This window comes from Amblyomma americanum, chromosome 6, assembly GCF_052857255.1.
Source record: "Amblyomma americanum isolate KBUSLIRL-KWMA chromosome 6, ASM5285725v1, whole genome shotgun sequence".
Taxonomy (NCBI): Eukaryota; Metazoa; Arthropoda; class Arachnida; order Ixodida; family Ixodidae; genus Amblyomma; species Amblyomma americanum.
Window position 1 is genome coordinate 81285176 of NC_135502.1, and position 17589 is coordinate 81302764.

The 17589-nt window shown below is 44.2% G+C and overlaps 1 protein-coding gene across 1 annotated transcript in view; it reads left to right on the forward strand.

Moving 5' to 3' along the window:
• Positions 1-2923: 2923 nt before the first annotated feature.
• Positions 2924-17589, forward strand: part of LOC144093788 (putative cytochrome P450 49a1) — a 43210-nt gene continuing 28544 nt past the window's right edge. The window contains exons 1-3 of the mRNA XM_077627494.1: positions 2924-3328; positions 8065-8302; positions 10896-11086. Coding sequence (XP_077483620.1) covers positions 3142-3328; positions 8065-8302; positions 10896-11086 — 616 coding nt within the window. The 5' untranslated portion in view covers positions 2924-3141. The remainder of the gene's footprint in view (positions 3329-8064; positions 8303-10895; positions 11087-17589) is intronic.

The window sequence follows — 17589 nt, forward strand, 5'->3', positions numbered from 1 at the left end:
AAAAATGTTTTCATCAATAATTGTTGAGTATGATTTTTCTTAACTTCGCAGATTTGTATGTTAAAAATTGTGAGAGCTATATCTGTGCAGGTGGATTGTACAGCAAGGCGGATATCATGCTCGTGAAAGATCGTAACGAATATCCAGGAACTAAACTTGAGAAACCAACTTTTTAGTACTCATTTTAAGGGGAAATATTATATTACAAGATAGAAGACCGTCAAAGTGGAAGGTGTGCTCCCTTCTCTGTGGGTAGGGCGCTCGGCTACTGATCCGGAGTTCCCGGGTTCGAACCCGACCGCGGCGGCTACATTTTTATGGAGGCAAAACGGTAAGGCGCCCGTGGGCTGTGCGGTGTCTGTGCACGTTAAAGATCCCCAGGTGGTCGAAATTATTCCGGAGTCCTCCACTACGCACCTCTTCCTTCCTTTTTTCCTTCACTCCCTCCTTTATCCCTTCCCTTACGGCGCGGTTCAGGTGTCCAACGATATGTGAGACAGATACTGCGCCATTTCCTTTCCCCGAAAACCAATTATTATTATTAGCCCAATTTTAAATTTTCCTAATCAGCTCGCCTCCTCTCCACGTCCTCTACATATTTAACCTCAAAAAATACGCATTTCAACGCTCGTTGAGTCGGCTTCCCGAATCTGTATTAAAAAAAAGACGTCGTTCGCATTTCTTAAGCATCAAATACGGGCGCTGTTTATTTCATGATATAGAAGAAATTAAGATGACTTTGGCGTCAATACCACGCGCAGCGAACACGCTTTAGAAATATGCAATGCACGAAAGCTCGCTGAGCGAGCTTAATAATAATAATAATTGCTTTTGGGGGGAAAGGAAATGGCGCAGTATCTGTCTCATATATCGTTGGACACCTGAACCGCGCCGTAAGGGAAGGGTAAAGGAGGGAGTCAAAGAAGAAAGGAAGAGAGAGGTGCCGTAGTGTAGGGCTCCGGAAAAATTTCGACCACCTGGGGATCTTTAACGTGCACTGACATCGCATAGCACACGGGCGCCTTAGCGTTTTTCCTCCATAAAAACGCAGCCGCCGCGGTCGGGTTCGAACCCGGGAACTCCGGATCAGTAGTCGAGCGCCCTAACCACTGAGCCACCGCGGCGGTCAAATGCGTATTTTTGACGGTGCTATTTCACACCACATCACTAAGAAGTTTTAAAAAGGGTGCTCACCCTTGATGTTAACAATCTCACGTCCATTATGCCCGCCTTGCTGTACAAACTACCTGCACAGACCGCATGGACGTTTCTCTTATAGCTTTTAAAATACAAATCTGTAAAGGTTAAAAACATCCGCCGGTATAAAAACGCCTGTGTGCAGTGCGGTGTCAACATGTTAAACAACAACAGGTGGTCTGAGTTAATCCGGGACTCTCAAATGCTGCGTGTCTCATAGCTGATGTGTCACTTCGGGGCTTTCCTCACCAAATAATCAAATAAATTAAGGGTCTTAATCATCTCGGCGTACAATCCCAGCAAACCGTTTGTCAAAGACGTTGTCGGTCTCTACGGAGTACACGCTGGAACTATTGTTATGCTCCTTATAGGCGCCAAAACGAGGACCAAAACAGCCACCGTGCTGGCTCAGTGGTTATAGTGCTGGGCGGCTGACCCGAAGTACGCGGGTTCTATCTCTGCCGTGTGGGTCGCATTTCGATGAAGGCGAAGTGCTAGAGGTCCATGTACTATACGTTGACAGTACACGTTACAGGAAAAATGAAATGGTTTTTAGAGAATTCGTGGTTATTAAAAAATTTAAATCTATGAAGCTTCTAGGTAAAACATTCAAAGTAGTATTTGTGCTAGCATTTAAAATGGTGGCGTAATCGCCGATTAAAACCGCGACGATGCTCAGGCTTTTGACCCGCCGCGGTGGCTCAGTGGTTAGGGCGCTCAACTACTGATCCGGAGTTCCCGGGCTCGAACCCGACCGCGGCGGCAGCGTTTTTATGGAGGGAAAACGGTAAGGCCCCCGTGTGCTGTGCGATGTCAGTGCACGTTAAAGATACCCAGGTGGTCGAAATTATTCCGGAACCCTCCACTACGGCACCTCCTTCTCCCTTTGTTCTTTCACTCCCTCCTTTATACCTTCCCTTACGGCGCGGTTCCGGTGTCCAACGATATATGAGACAGATACTGCGCCATTTCCTCTCCCCCAAACCAATTATTATTATTATGCTCAGGCTTCTTCTCACTGCGTTGGAGGTGTGCTAGGAAACTTGGAGTGACGTCACTGTTGCCGAAATTTCAGATATCCGCTGCCTTCGTCTACACGGTGCCATACGTCTTCCGATTCCGCCAAAAAATGCTTCGTGAGCTTCGCCTTCGGCGGTATTCGTCTTCGTTCTTGAAAGAACCGCTTCTTCGCTGGAAACTTGGCGCCACCGTAGGCGCTGCTACCTCTGCCTGTCGCTCTGCACTGCAGAGAAGCCTTAACGCCGACGCTGCTGTAATCAGCGATTACGTCACCATTTCAAAAGCTAGAGGGAAAAGATTTCGCACGCTTTACCTGCAAGTTTGACACATTCGGCTCGTTTAAACTTATAGAATTGAAAAAATTCTTCAGTTGCCCTTTAATGAATCTCATGGTGGTCAAAGTTAGTCGGACACCTCCACTTGGCCTTCCCTCATAGCCTGATTCGCTCTGGGACGTTAAGCCTCATAAAACCATTAAACAAAAACCGCCGACCAACAGGCATGTGGGCGCGCACTCAGGCACATGCAGATAAGGCCTTTTTTCAAGCTGGAAATAAAAAACCCCACCATGTTAGCAACAATCCGTGCAGCAAGTGCGCAGCCACCTATTGTGCATAGAGACACACGTGCGTAGCGATAATAGGATGCAGTTTTATCTTACATGAGCATTGTACCTGTAGTCGAGGGCGTCCCTCGCTTCCGTTTTTCTTCGCAGACATCATTTGCAGACCGGAAAGCGCGAAACTGCTTAGCGTGGTACCACCATTCAGCTCCACATAACAATACATTACGCGTGATCCCAGATGTGCGTCGTTTAAAGGCGTGCCAACGTTCATCACTCCTAAGGTACTTTAATGTAAAAGCGCTAAGTGGACATAAACATCGGCATTCCGCACGGAAAAGCGGAGCGGTACTTTTAGCACAATGAGCTGGAAAACGCAAGGGCTTGCCTGTCGGTTGATTGCCGTCAAAGCAAGATGGTCTTCCACAAGTTCAGCCGTCGCGACGACTGCCTGTGATTTCGCAGCGAGCGCCAAGCCTTTCCGAGATATACCCAGACTGCCGTCCTTTCCAGTGGTGGGCAGTTCATGGATATATTCGCGCCTCTTAGGTAAGTGTACGTGGGTAATCAATAAAAAAAAGCTTTTCCGAATGTGTTAGCAATCTTTATAAGCTAAAATCAATGTTGGTATATGAATGTCTCTGCGGGTCTGATGTACTTGCACGTGATCCCTTATCTGGAAAAAGTGCATAGTGTACGTGTTGCTCTCCTGTCACTTGATCGTGCCTGATCAGAGCTTCCTTTTAGCTATTATGTTCAAATTTATTAGTGAAACGTAGAAGAGCCATGTAGCGACATATTAATAAAAGTCAAGGTCTATTGCTTAGGCAGTGAAGGCACCTATTTTTTCCAAGCCCGTTCACTGATATAATCTCGTTACATTGAGTTGATGTGGAGCTGATTCGGATGTGGAGTGAGCAACGGTGCATGGCCGAATTCAGACAGAGATGGTACTGCATATAAGGTAAAATTCACCACGGCTCAAAAATGAATGGTTCGCAGCTGCAGAATATTTTTGTTTGTATCGGAGAATTGTTTAGTTATTTGCAAGCCGCTGATTCTCGAGCACGGCATTCGCGCCGTTCAAGTCGTTATGGACTGAAATCTTCCGTATATACACAGAACAGTTTGGCAATTCCCACTTGTCTCTATTCTTGTAGCAGGCACTTACTCTTCCACGCTGTTGCGTACAACGCACAATGAATTTGGCCTGAAGAAAATTATAATGACAATGTTCATGATATTAACGCCACACTGCTGCAGCGCTGCGAGATAGTCCATCTATGGAGGAGCGATGCGCTCGGAAGGGCGTCGTTTGAGGGGCTCGCAGGCGCATTCAACCGTTGCTGTCAGGGTATTGTGACGAAATAAATTCTGAAAGCACTTTCACATCGATCTTTGCAAGGTAGCGAGACAAAAGTGCTGGTGAGTGCCATTGCGTGAATTGTGTGGTGCAGCACCACAGAGAAAACTGGGAATAGGAAGTTGCCATGCTTTAGTGAAACGCACGCAGGGTTTTCGTCTAGACGAAGCGGCATGTCACATTGCCCTCAGCCTAGACTGCTTTTCTCGAAGGCTATTGATTTTCTGCCTAATAATTAAGCTCGTTATCAGTGTCACACTGAGCAGTGCTCTCGCTTTTATAAACTTATCGAAATTGACAGTTCAGCTTCGTCCAGTAATAGGAACAACTATATACTGTACTTAAACCATGGTTAAATGTTCAAAGTGCATAAAAAAAGAGATTATCAGTAAGGGCGCCTGACGACCAGAAAAAGGTTCCTCACGTTTTTCAAATAGGTGCACTGCCGGCAGGCCAGGGACGAACACCATGTTTAGAATTATGTGGAGTATAACTTGACTAAGACTTTTCTTAACGCTTACAAAAATGGATATTGAATTTCTGATATCTCTCTGATATAATCATGGTGTGTCATCAGAAATTAATCACAATGCCATCACCTTTTCCGTTTTCGCTTCAGACCGATATCAGAAATCCTCGAAGCATCTTTTTTAATTTTTTTTTGCGCCGGACAAACATAAATTTTTGATACATTTTCGCTTAACCCTTTTTGCATAAGACGGACATTAAACATTATTGTTGATTGCTTGCGTTAAATTTTCCTATGAAAAATGTTTTTCACCAGAAAAAATGACGAACGAAGGCATCAGAATAGTAACTGTTTCAAGCAGTGCCTCTGACATTTTTTCAATTTCCGCGTTCAGTAATGATGCACGTGAACTAATAGAATTTCGCAGTTAATTCTTTTTATTAGTACCTACTATAAATTTCACAAATTAAGCAAAATTTCTGCAGCAATTCTGGGTTAGTAAATCCTCGCACCTAGTGCCTATTATAAAGCTTTTATTGTCGGTATATAAGCCTTTATCTCCGGTATCGGTATGACATATACTTCCACATCATGATATGACCTGTTTTCTCAATCTTGTTGTTGCTTTCTTCTTTGAAAGTGTCGATGAGGGCTGTTTGCACTGATAATCGACGGGTGCGGTCCTCGACTATCCCATGTTTCAGCTAAAGTTGCTTACATAATTATTTCATTGATATTTTGATTACATTAAAAATAGCATTACCGTAGCGCTTTTGTGTAATGTTAACAAGACGAAAGAAAAAAAGCATTTAACATTTCTTTTTTCTTTGTCACAGCACAAGTTTGAATGCGTCATAAACGATGCATAAATGCATCATGAGCTATTCCCGTGATTATCACAAATTAATCAGGATCTCAAAGCGATATCCGCAAAAGAAAACACATCATATTAATGAGACTCCCAAGCAGAAACGCGGAGGCTCATTTTTGTCAGCAGTCCATCAGAAACTCCTCTTGAAAGTCATCGGAAATAAATAATAATTCACTGACTTTAATTCAGAAACTCATCACAAATTTTTGTGAGGATTGGATACTGAACGATTGAGGAGGAGGAGGAGGAGGAGGAGGAGGAGGAGGAGGAGGAGGAGGAGGAGGAGGAGGAGGAGGAGGAGGAGGAGGAGGAGAAGGACTTTAATGGAACAAGGGATGTCTGCCTGGTGGTCGACCTGGCATGCTACTCGAGGCGATTGAGTAGGTCACATATATAAATTATTTTATCTTCTTCAGACACAAGCGCCATGGTTGCTCGTAACTAAGCGCACTCTTAAACCGATTATGGGGTCCGAAGCTTCATTTGGATCGCGTGGGCCGCAAAAAGATTTATACGAGATGCAAAGAACTGCCACGTACGAAAGCGGTCGAAAACAGATATCTCGCTGGACATTTAAAAATTTCTAAGTCCTCTAGGTTGAACCAGATCATTCCATTTGGTCTTGGTAATGTATATGGGAGGTAAAAACTTTTGAGAGGTAAAAATTAATTTTTTTTTGCACTCACGCACTATTACTTTGCACTTCTTCTCAGGCACAAAATACAGTTCTAAGAGTATTTATTGTCCGGACCAGAAGGGCTTGTGTGAATACAAGGCGCTGCTCGCTAAAAAAACATTTGACACAGTTGCCTAATGCGGACAATTCAAGTGCGAAAATTTTTTGCATAATTGTCTTATTAGTTGCCTTATTGCCTCATTACATGCAAGGTGATATGTTCTGTCATCTCAGGACCCGGATGTGGCTTTGATATCATGGTTTCAATCAGACTGCGTTTCGTTCCGGTTATTTTTTCCTTCTCTCATTGCGCGATGTCTTCACTATCATGGCCACCTTACATTCAGTAGATTTGCTACTACTGCTTCTGAATGAAATGAGTCTACAAAGTGGGGTTGCTTTGGGAAAATTGTGGCAGAAAAAAGCGAACTTGTTCTCGCTTTTCACCTGTAAATAGGATTAGGAACATATACTAATTTATAGTCGCATCTGGTCAGTAATATTTATGGCTACGAATAAACATCAAACAGCCTGGCACTGCAAATGTATGTTCAAAATAAAATTGGCAGTGGCTTAGCTCGGCTATGCCAGGATATACGTAGCGAAAGCACGTAGCATAGACATATACGTAGCATGTACGTACCGGCACGTAGCATGTACATAGCATAGCTTGGTTAGCCTTTATAATTCTTGAATTCAAATCCAGGTTTTCTGGTGTTCTGGCTAGTTGTTGTCCCGTGGTTGGTCACGTGGTGCGGTGCGACCACGGTGGGAAGGCGAGCACGGCGAAACTGCGAGTTCATGGCCAATAGTGCTTTCGCACTAAGATATATTTGATAACCTTCTTTCTATTATTTATTGATTTCTTTATATTAGACGCTGGATGCATCTCAGCGGGATGCATATCTATACTAGATGCTGTTTTCCTGTAGTGCTAAACCCTCAAATTTGCGCTTCTAGTTTATCATTCACCAGCTGTACAAGGATCTTCTTCGTCGACATCAATGTGTTTAAATTTTCTCCAAACAGCGCGTCAACTGTCTACTGTTCCACCTCCAGGACGGACGCTTTCAAGCATAAGCCAGGATTTTTTTCTCTTTTACTCGTTTATATACCGTAGAGAAACGTAAGGCTACTCGGGCTCAACATCAGGTGAAGAAGCGCCAGTCAATCGTGTGATTTAAAAATCAAGCACTTCTCATAAATGCCGCCATATTGAATTAACTGGGATGCCCCTAAAGGTTCTTAAAATTTACAATACATGAGGTACGCTAGAAGATTAAGCTGGCACTTTACCTGCATTCGGCATAGGCGACAATACTCACTCAACTAGAAAGGCGTTAGATTGCGCTTGATTCGGAAATGCCTATTTCACTCTCAACTTCGATTTTCATGCAGGATTACACAAGGCAGAAGTTGCTTCAGACAGTGCAAACAAACTGCGCCTTAAGGCGTATGCACCTGTTTTAAGAGCGTACCAATTTTTTTTAATTTTTTTTTCAGCATCAATACGTGGCTACGACGACAGATTGCTGTTATAAGGCAAATATAAGCGAAATAAAGAGCATTTCTTGAGGGAGGTTTGGTCTTCATGTCCTCTGTGCTCAGTGAGCTACCAGCATCACCTCTTGTCATTGCGAATGATTTACCCGTGAATCCTGAACATTATATTGTGATGTAGCAGCTGTGATAAAATATGCTTTTTCTGCGAGGGCTCTTTTTAGATAGAAATCTGGCAAAGGGACCAGCCAGAAACTTAATTTCAGAAGAGCGGTTTTCGATTTTTAATTGCGCTTCTTACGGCTCATTTCTAATTTACGCATGTGCATGCTTGCACTGCTGTACGGGCGAATGGGTATGTTGAGGAGAGCAAAGAGTGGGGTGCATAAAAGTCCTATTTTCGCAGGAAACCGCCACCCCGACGAAAGACACAGGGTGTCGATGGAATTGTACCGAAAGTACGGCCCTATCTTTGTCGAGCAGCTTCCCGGCCGTTACTCTCTGGTACACTTGTCCAGCGGCTCCGACATCCGAAACATCTACCAGGAAGAGGGAAAAGAACCCTTTCGGTTGGGAGCCACGCCCTTCAAGTTCTACCGCCTCTCCAGGCCGCAATACTACTCCGACGCAGGCATCCTAAACCTGTAAGCTCCGGATAAATGCCTCTATTTCGCACGAAAAAAGTCCAGCTTTCTCAGGCAAAATTTTTGAAGACTGAAAAATTGTACGGCACTGTTATGGAAATATTGAAGGTAACGGTCCATTATTCAGATATGTAGCAAAATCTTTTTTTAAAGTGTTTCCAGAGATCGCATCGAGCAGGTAAGACTGCCATAGAAAACCAATGGGGAACGCTTTTGGCGATAGCAAAAACGTGATTAGAAAAAAAAAAGAATACAAGACTGCTGCCAGGGTGATCTGCGGATATATTGCTTGTTAAAGTGAAATATTACTGATTTAATAAAATTGCTTTCATATACGGTTCTCCGATCAAAACTGCTTTTGTCCACAATTGCTGGTTGTGCGTGTGTTGCGTATCCAGAAATGCGATACAGGACAGGCTGTACCACTTTATCGCCCCCAGTCCGCATTCCTATCTGGAGCACCTGCTCCGTAAAACATACAAGGCAAAAAGAAAACCAGGCAGAATTAATGGTAGGAGATATTGCCGAACACTGATAATAGGAGCAGCTTTACACAACCTACAGTCTCGTGCCAGGAAAGGAGAAAGTTTCTTACTAACGTTCGCCGTCCTTGCTTTCAAGTGATTATTTAAACGGGAATGTAACCGTAATGTCGTAACGGACAGTACAGGAAAGCTTTCGAAAACAAACAGTTCAGTACAAATAAGCGAATGGAACATGCTGCTATGGATGAAAACATTCAAGAGGAGACAGGTGTTTGTGAGGCTCGCAGTTAGTTTGGAGAAGGTGTGCGATCGATTTCCTAGTTTCCTTTATCTTCCGAAATATAGTATTCTTGAGTGGCTCAGCTGGGAGCTTTATATGAACGGCGTTTTCATTTTCATTATTTTATACCATTGTTTAATAAGTCCTATAGCCCCCAAGAATATAGCTTTAAAAGTTTCAAAATAATAACAATAATGTAACATACGAAACTCATGAACAAGATAATTAAAACTTTGCCGCCATCTAGAAAAAAACATGCGTCAAATGCCATCCTGCTTTCTCCTCTATTGCGGTCAGATATTTGCTTTCTCTCCTTCCCCTCGTCCCATAATAGCTGGAATTGTTTTCACACCTTGTAAGCTTCCTAGTAACTCGCATTGTTCGCGAATGCAATAAAGGTGCTGTGTATTCTATTTTCCTTTCGTGTAACAAAAGTTACCAAATCTGAACGTGGCATTAAAGGGATACGAGCACTAACATAAGTTGCAGTATGAATCGAGTAGGGTGGTCTGATCAGAGAGACCACTTTCACTGAACGCAGAGCTTTTATAAGCTAGAGAAGACGTATAAAAGAAACGCAGGGGAAGTATTCTAAAATCTGTCCATTTCCCATTACCAATTTCGCGTCCATTTGGTCCTCTGTTCAAGCGTCCGCGGGATACGTCCGCGGAGGGCGCTCAATGAGCCTTTCGCTTCCGGAAAAAGCTGAACATTGCCCGAAAGAGCCAGGCAGTCAGTTTTAAGTTTATGGTGGTTTAACGTCTCAAACTGACTGAGGCTATGAGGGACGCCGTAGTGAAGGGCTCCGGAAATTTCGACCACCTGGGGTTCTTCAACGTGCACTGACATCGCAGAATACATGAAACTCTGTAATTTCGACTATCGAAATGTGAGCCCGCGTCTTTCGGGTCGACAGCCGAGCGCTATAACAACTGAGCCAACGCAGCGGTGTTTTAAAACTTTCATTGTGTGGAGATGTCCTCACCGTCCGTTTAATGAACGGCGGAGAGAACCCGGAGGCGGTTACAAGGTGAGTCACACTGCAAACCAATTCGGTGAGCATTGTAAAATGTGCGCCTGTGCTAAACCTATAGTCATACACTTTTGACACACGTGGTTGAGAATCGGACCCACCCAGATAGAATCAGGCGAGGCATTTTATAATTGCAAGCAAGAGCCGGGATATGCGTGTTCTCCATCGGAGGCAGTAACAAAGACTACTCTAATTGTTCCTATGCCGCATGCTTGAACTTTACTCGCACACAACACCTCTGTGTTTATTCTGTGGTCTAATATCACGTAAATACCGTCTGTACGCTAGGCTGAGAGATTGGGTTCGTCTGAGGATTGTCAAATTAATTTTTCTTTCTTATTCCAGGCCAAGATGTAAGCTAGAAAACATGAACCTTGATCTTTTTTTTTCCATTTTTTTGTATGCTTCAAATAATTCATTTTACATTTCAAAAGTGCTGTATTCTATAGAGCTCCCAAGGCTGCATTGCTTGCGCCCGCCAGAAATAAGGTATAAACCCTTACATCAACGAATTCAGGCTCCTGTAGTTTCGACGCGCTCCACTGCATATATTCTCTCCTCTAAATACCGAATCACCTTGAATTCGGGCATTTTGTGGCCTTTGGAAAAAGCGAGTACAAAAAAACTCCCTTAAATAACAACATTAATCGAACTAAAAAGCCCTCTTTAAGCACGGCTTCACTTGAGGTTTGTAATGACATTTTTTACATTTGTTTACAGCACAATACTTTTCAGGCGCATGTAAATTATTGCCATTGACCTTGGTTCCGCTGATGTTCTTCTGTCCCCTCGCAGCCAGGGAAAAGAGTGGCAGAAAATTCGGTCCACCACACAGCCACACACGCTCCGGATTCGCACTACAATGTCGTACGTGCCGGCCATGAGCAAAATCGCCGAAGAAACACTGGATCTGATCGACCAACATATGGATGAAAACGGCGAAGTCGAAGACTGCTTCCGCCTACTTCAGCGCTGGGCCCTCGAAAGTAAGTCTTTGCGAGCGCCCTTGTGTAGTCTCCACTAGTGCGATGGTAGCTGCAATAATGAGTCCGATGCATCAGCCAATAGCTTGCCGCGGTTAAAATATATAAAAAAACGCAAAACGTAACATAGCTGCGTAAGGCGCAGTTGGTCGATGCCAAGATAAAATGCATAATTACATCCTTGCGTCGGCAACTGTTGGTGAGCTTCGGTATATATTTTTTTGTGTTTGTGACGAGTAAGAATAGTTGAAGAAAGCGGACCGACCTATAGGCGAAGCCAACTGAAAATAAACGGCGCGTGAAAACAACGTAGAACGCTTGACTGAACAAATTAGTTGCACTACAACATACCACGGTTAGTGAGTAGCTCTGGCTAAAAAGAAATGTTACTGCGGGAGGCCTTGGTTATATATTTTCTTGTGGTTTTTGTGCAGAGTGTACACCTGGCGTCGTGCATAAGTAATGGGATGCTCTTAAAGCTCCGTTTTTTCCATCAATGCTATCAGTTTATGTCTCCTAGTATAGAGTCACAAGGCTATTTTTACACAGTGGACACTAGAACTATGACATGGTTCATAGATAAGAACGCGAAAAAAACAACAACAAGGAACTGATGCAGCAGCTTTCGCAGCCTTCCTTTATAGAGGTAAATTGTGAATTCTCTTTTAATTCTAAACTTTTGTATGTTATGAATAGCACGCGAAAATTTCACGTCAGTGTCACCCTCTTTTGAAACTTAATCATTTGGCTGTGGTCAGTACCATCATACCGTTAAGTGCGCACAAGCACTCGTCTTTCGTTGAGCATAAAATGCTGGGGAGGCCCATGAATACACCCACCATATCAGGATATCCATTCCTTTTGCTCATCCACTGCAGTGTTATTGCTATTTTTCCTGTCTTCCTCTCTGCGATTTACTCCTGTTTTTGGAGCCCATACCATCGCTGCCAGATGCTCTGCTGAGTGCAGGTTTGCGCGCACAGGCGCAAACGAGCTTCACTTTCGCAGTCTTGATTCCAGACGTGACCAGAGCTGCTTACACTTTTACATAAAATTTATTATCTACAAGCAATGCTCGAGTATTCTTGAAGGCTATTCTACGCAAGCTTCGAGACACTGCGAAACGTTTCATTATACATATTTGATGCCGTAGTTATTTCTCTATTAAATGAATGAACAATATTTATTGCACAGGATTCTTAAAAATGCGGTTGGAATCACTAGTCCAGGGCTCCATTGGTCGCTGCTGCTGTCCTGGGCCTTACCGCCAGCAATTGCAGCCAGTCTACGTCCGAGCTGTACAGCAAATTCTCCCAGTGCTCGGGCGTAGGGTATTGTATGCTAAGTTTATATTTTTATATGCCCGTACGTTAGGGTATACAGTTACTATTTCTTTGCAGAATTGGCATTTGCTTTTGTATAGGTAGGGCACATTTTGTTCGTGAGGTAGGGATTGTGGGCTGTATTAATGGAATAGCATCAGAGGTCCCATTGACGTGAAAAGCCGGTTTCCGCCCTTACGTGCGACTAAAAAGCGGACGACCTTACCGCCAGGAATAGTTGGCAACCTGCCCACTATGGCAGGTGGCATTGAAATCAATTCAAATACATGCACTGAGATTGCCACCTGCGCACGCCGGCAGTGCGCATCAGCTTATATTGTTTGACAGACAGCCTAGCGAAGAACTATCCATACAAAACTGAACTTTACGGAAGCTCCAGAGAAGCAAACTGGGCCTCACAAACCCCACTGTGGCTGTCTTTGAACCAGCCCTTGCCGGGGCAGTGGCTCATCATCTAACCCTGCACCACCACGCCTGTAGTTGTATGAGGACTCCCCAAGATCTATGAAAAAGTGAAGCATGGTCGCTCGATAGGCATTTTTAATACTATCGCATTGTACTCTCAACAGTAGGTTGAGCGTTGTCCAAGTTTTTCGTTTGAAGACTTCTGGTAGCTACTTCATTTTCTTCATTTACGGATTTGTGAACTTGGGGGATATACTCGTCGACAAAGACTATAATGTTTAGTATCTCTTGATATGAGAGAAATGGTTCCACGTTCCCGCAAGCATACGTGTGACGGTGCCAATTTGTGATCTCTTGGTAGCGGCATGGGCGTCATTGGTCCCACGAAGAGACTCAAGATCAGTACTCTAAGTTATTTCCACGCAACCTTCTTTTCATTGTGAACCTTAGAATCCTGCCGGTTCTTTCGCAAAGCTCAACTCTACTGAAGTTCCTGCAGGTGGCCTCTGAATAGATGATTATAATCTGATTGTGCGGCGCAATGATCGCAAGCGCACTCGCAATCTCTTCTGCTTCGTCAAGGTCTTTAGTATGTATTGTTGCACAAGTAATATCATTTAGCGAATTCTTTACTACTACCTCAGACATTTCGTTCTTTACATTTTCTTTACATTCCGTTATTTATAAAGAACATTGGGTAATCTTGCGTATCTTTTTTGGCGGAAGATTGCCCTGGCTCTGGGTGTTTCTGTATCCTGGGTAAATGTTGCCGAGTAGAGAAGTTATGTGAATTTTCTCTGATTTTCATGGAGACTTCTTCGACTTCATTTTTTCAAGTGCCTAGAGTCGGTATACATAGTCTCTTTAGCGCTTCTCTGCCTGCATGGGCTGCTGTGAGGCGAAATTTCTGTGCAGTGAGCTGCTCTCCTATATGTTCTTACGGGCGGGTGTAACGAGAGGGAGTCCTAGTGCTTTGTTATAAATTTTACTAATTAGGATATCTATCTTGTCTTTCTGACTTATTTTAGATAAGGTAGGAAATATGGTTTATGGTTTATGGGGGTTTAACGTCCCAAAGCGACTAGGCTATGAGAGACGCCGTAGTGAAGGGCTCCGGAAATTTCGACCACCTGGGGTTCTTTAACGTGCACTGACATCGCACAGCACACGGGCCTCTAAGAATTTCGCCTCCATCGAAATTCGACCGCCACGACCGGGATTGAACCCGCGTCCTTCGGGCCAGCAGCCGAGTGCCATAACCACTCAGCCACCGCGGCGGCTAGGTAGGAAATAACATACATAATTCTAGAAATGTTCTAGTCTTGCACTCGACGTATTGTAGCCTTTTCTAGCATTACATGCCTATAGTTGCTGATTGTGCCTGCCGATCTAAGCACCTGTACTGTTATTTAAGTAAGTAGCTTAACAGTTACTAAATTGCTTACACGCTGCTGTATGCGCAAGCCTAGAATTTTTAATGTCGTTAGTATTCCCACTTCCTCTCTGTAAATTGTGACTGAAATATTACAATGATCAGGGTAGTTTCGACTTTGATGGTAAGCACTGTAATCAACAGCCACTGCCGTATTTTGGACTCCGTTCGCTGCCTGTTTAAACACCGGTAAACGCATTGTGCAAACGCGCTATTTATTTTTATTCATTTATTGCACATTCCGACACAATCCGCATCCACTATCACAGCTTGGAATGACAAAAGCGTTTAGTACACAATTAGGTCGAATCAGCAAGTACGATCACAAACACACCAGAAACACACAAGAGGACAATTGCATGCCATGTCATGTATCAGATATGTATGCGCGGAACAGATGTTCATTGTTGCATTCAAAAATTCCAGCTGTTCCAAACACTGATCGTGAGTACTTTCTCAATGCATCTATCCAACATTTGATTTTCCGCTGATGATGAAATATCGTTAAAAGGGGAGTTTTCAGCAAATGCCATTCATTGTTAATTTTGACAGTTTGAAAACAAATAGGATGAGTTATTTGTGATCTAAAATGTTTTTTCTTGCTTAGATAAGTGATCTCAACCAAGACTGTCCTTTAAAGGCATTACACTAGTTAAAAATTTTTAACGCGAAACAAAATTAACACTGGCAACGTTATTTTGGGCTTGTTGGAGCATATTGTATAAATCAGCGAACTTAGGGTACAATCCTACACAGGCGTACTATAGAATATGTCTCATTGCAGGAACTAGGTATTTGAAGCATTCAAGTATTTTTACTGTAAACACAAGCACTGAATTGAAAACAGGCTGCACTGAACGTTCAGTGCACCACAGGAACGCTCAATGTCGTGATAAATCTCAGAACTATCAGCAAAGAGTTGACCTTTTCATTTAACATTCGAAACAATATCTTTAATATATATTGGCAATATTTGGGGCCCTACAGCTGACCTTGCTGTACACCAGAGAATGCAATGACATAATGGCAGTACCAAGCATTAATCAAGACACGCTGCATGCAGTCCTGGAGATTACAATGAAAAAGTTAAGCTCGATGAGATGAAGGACAGGACAAGATTACTCATGTAATAGCGCTGCATGAAGAACAGAATTGAAGGATTTTCTAAAGTTGACAAATACAGATTATTATGATAATCATGGTCAAACGAAGAAAATTTGAGGTTGCCTACCTAAAGCAGCTGACAAACACAACAGAAGAGAGAGCAGGAACCATGCTGTATATGCATAAAATACTCTTATTATTCAAGATGTTTTATAACTGAAAAGTAAACTATATGCTAGAGTCACGAAATATCTTTAAAAAATGGATAGGTAATTAATTAAACGGACAATGCAATGAATAAAAAGTCGCTTGTAAATGTTTTCAATGCTTAGAAATGATGCTAAGAAGCATTCACACCAAGTATGAGTCTTCGTAATTGAGTCGACATTTTATTATGAATTTTTAAAAACCGTGTTTTTTAAAATTCGCGGGGCGATTGGTGTGCTCGTAGTGACCGATTTTGAAACTAAAATCGTGAAAAAAGACGTCACTGTACCCATGACGTCGCCAGGCCACCACATGCTCTCATTCGCTGGAGCCACGGCAGCCACGACGTCACGGGCACAGTTCCGGTTGGTTGGTTGGTAACAACTTTATTTAAAAGTCCTGCAGAGCTTTCGCCGACGGGGCCTTAGGTCTCCCACGTGGGGACGTCGAGGTGTTGCCTCGCCGGCGCCTCGCGGGCCTGCTGGAGGGCCCAGGGTTGGTCACCGAGGCTGGGGCTATGCAAGGTAGCGGCCCACCGCGGCGGGAGGGTTCCGGAGTTAGCACCGTCAGGGTTTTTGCTACAGTCCCAGAGCATGTGGGGTAAATTTGCTATAGCAGTGTGGCAGACCTTACATTATTTGTCGGGTATGTTCCGCGGTAGAGTCTGTGGTACTGTGTCGGGTTGGGGTACGTGAGCGTCTGCAGTTGTCTGAGGGCCACCGCGTGCGCCCTGTCCAGCTTGTCGTTGGGCGGAGGGAAGGTTCGGCGGGCCAGGCAGAGGGCCTTGGTAATTTCGTTGTATGTGGTCAAACAGTCTTTGGTGCTGTCCCATGGGCGACGGTCGCCGGCGCGGTTCGCGAGCTCGCGCGCCTTGACGTGTGCCGTCTCGTTTCGGTTGCGATATGTGTTCGATACTGCTCCCATGTGCGCCGGGAACCACTGGATTCTGGTTTGAAAAGCTTCCTCCCACTGGACTTTTCGATTGCTCACGATTCGGGCCGCTGTCTGTGACATCTATCCTTTGGCGAAGTTTTTGACCGTTTGTCGCGAGTCGCAGAGAACTATGGTGCACGTCGGATCCGTGAGGGCAAGGGCCACCGCCGCTTCCTCCGCTTCTGCGCGCTCGCACGCTACACTTGCCGTTATGCGCGTTTCGCCACTCGAATCGACGACTGCAACCGCGAATCGCGAGCGTTCTGCGTATTACGCGGCGTCAACGTACCTTTTCCCCGTTTCGTCTCTGTGGCTGTGTAGGAGAGCTCTGGCCCTGGCCACTGTTCTTCCGCGGTTGTGTTCTTGGTGGACATTCCGTGGAATCGGGTCGACTCTTAGAGTTTAGAGAGTTATAGCATATCGTTACCGTATTTACGTTACCGTTTACCGGGCCCGGCAAGCGACGTCTGCGCATGCGCCGCCACTTACCGGTCCGCAAACACTTTACGGAATCCCTTCTTGCGTTGCGGAGAGTTTGCGTTCGCTTGTAAACAAACATGGCGGCGCCCTGCACGGTCGCTTCGGATTAAATACAGCACCGCCGCCGCGTTATTTGGCGCCATTTCTCGCTATACATGAAGGCATTCGCTTTTAATTTGCAAACTCTCACTCATACGTTGAGGTTTGAGTAACAACTAGGCCATGTTTTTTAGATTACTTGCCGATTTTTGAGCAGTTAAGCCTGACTATATGTCGTGTACATAGCCAAATAGCAACGACAACACTGCAGCTCTTCATTTTCGTGCCCGATTTAACATTTTTCTATATTTTCATGATTTTTTTTCCTCGAAAAAAGGACTGGTAGTTCTCTTGCTATATTCATCAGTAATTTCAGAAAATAAAAAACTTTATCCGGCCCGGTGTTGGCGCGCTTTAACTTACTGCCACTAGATGGCGCCACAGTGTTCACATCCCAACACACAAGCGACGTTGCGGCACGGCGAACAGGTGTCGTAGTGCTTTTTTTTTTTACAGCGCTCGCAACGCAACGTGCGCTGTGTATGCATGCTTACTGAGGTCTG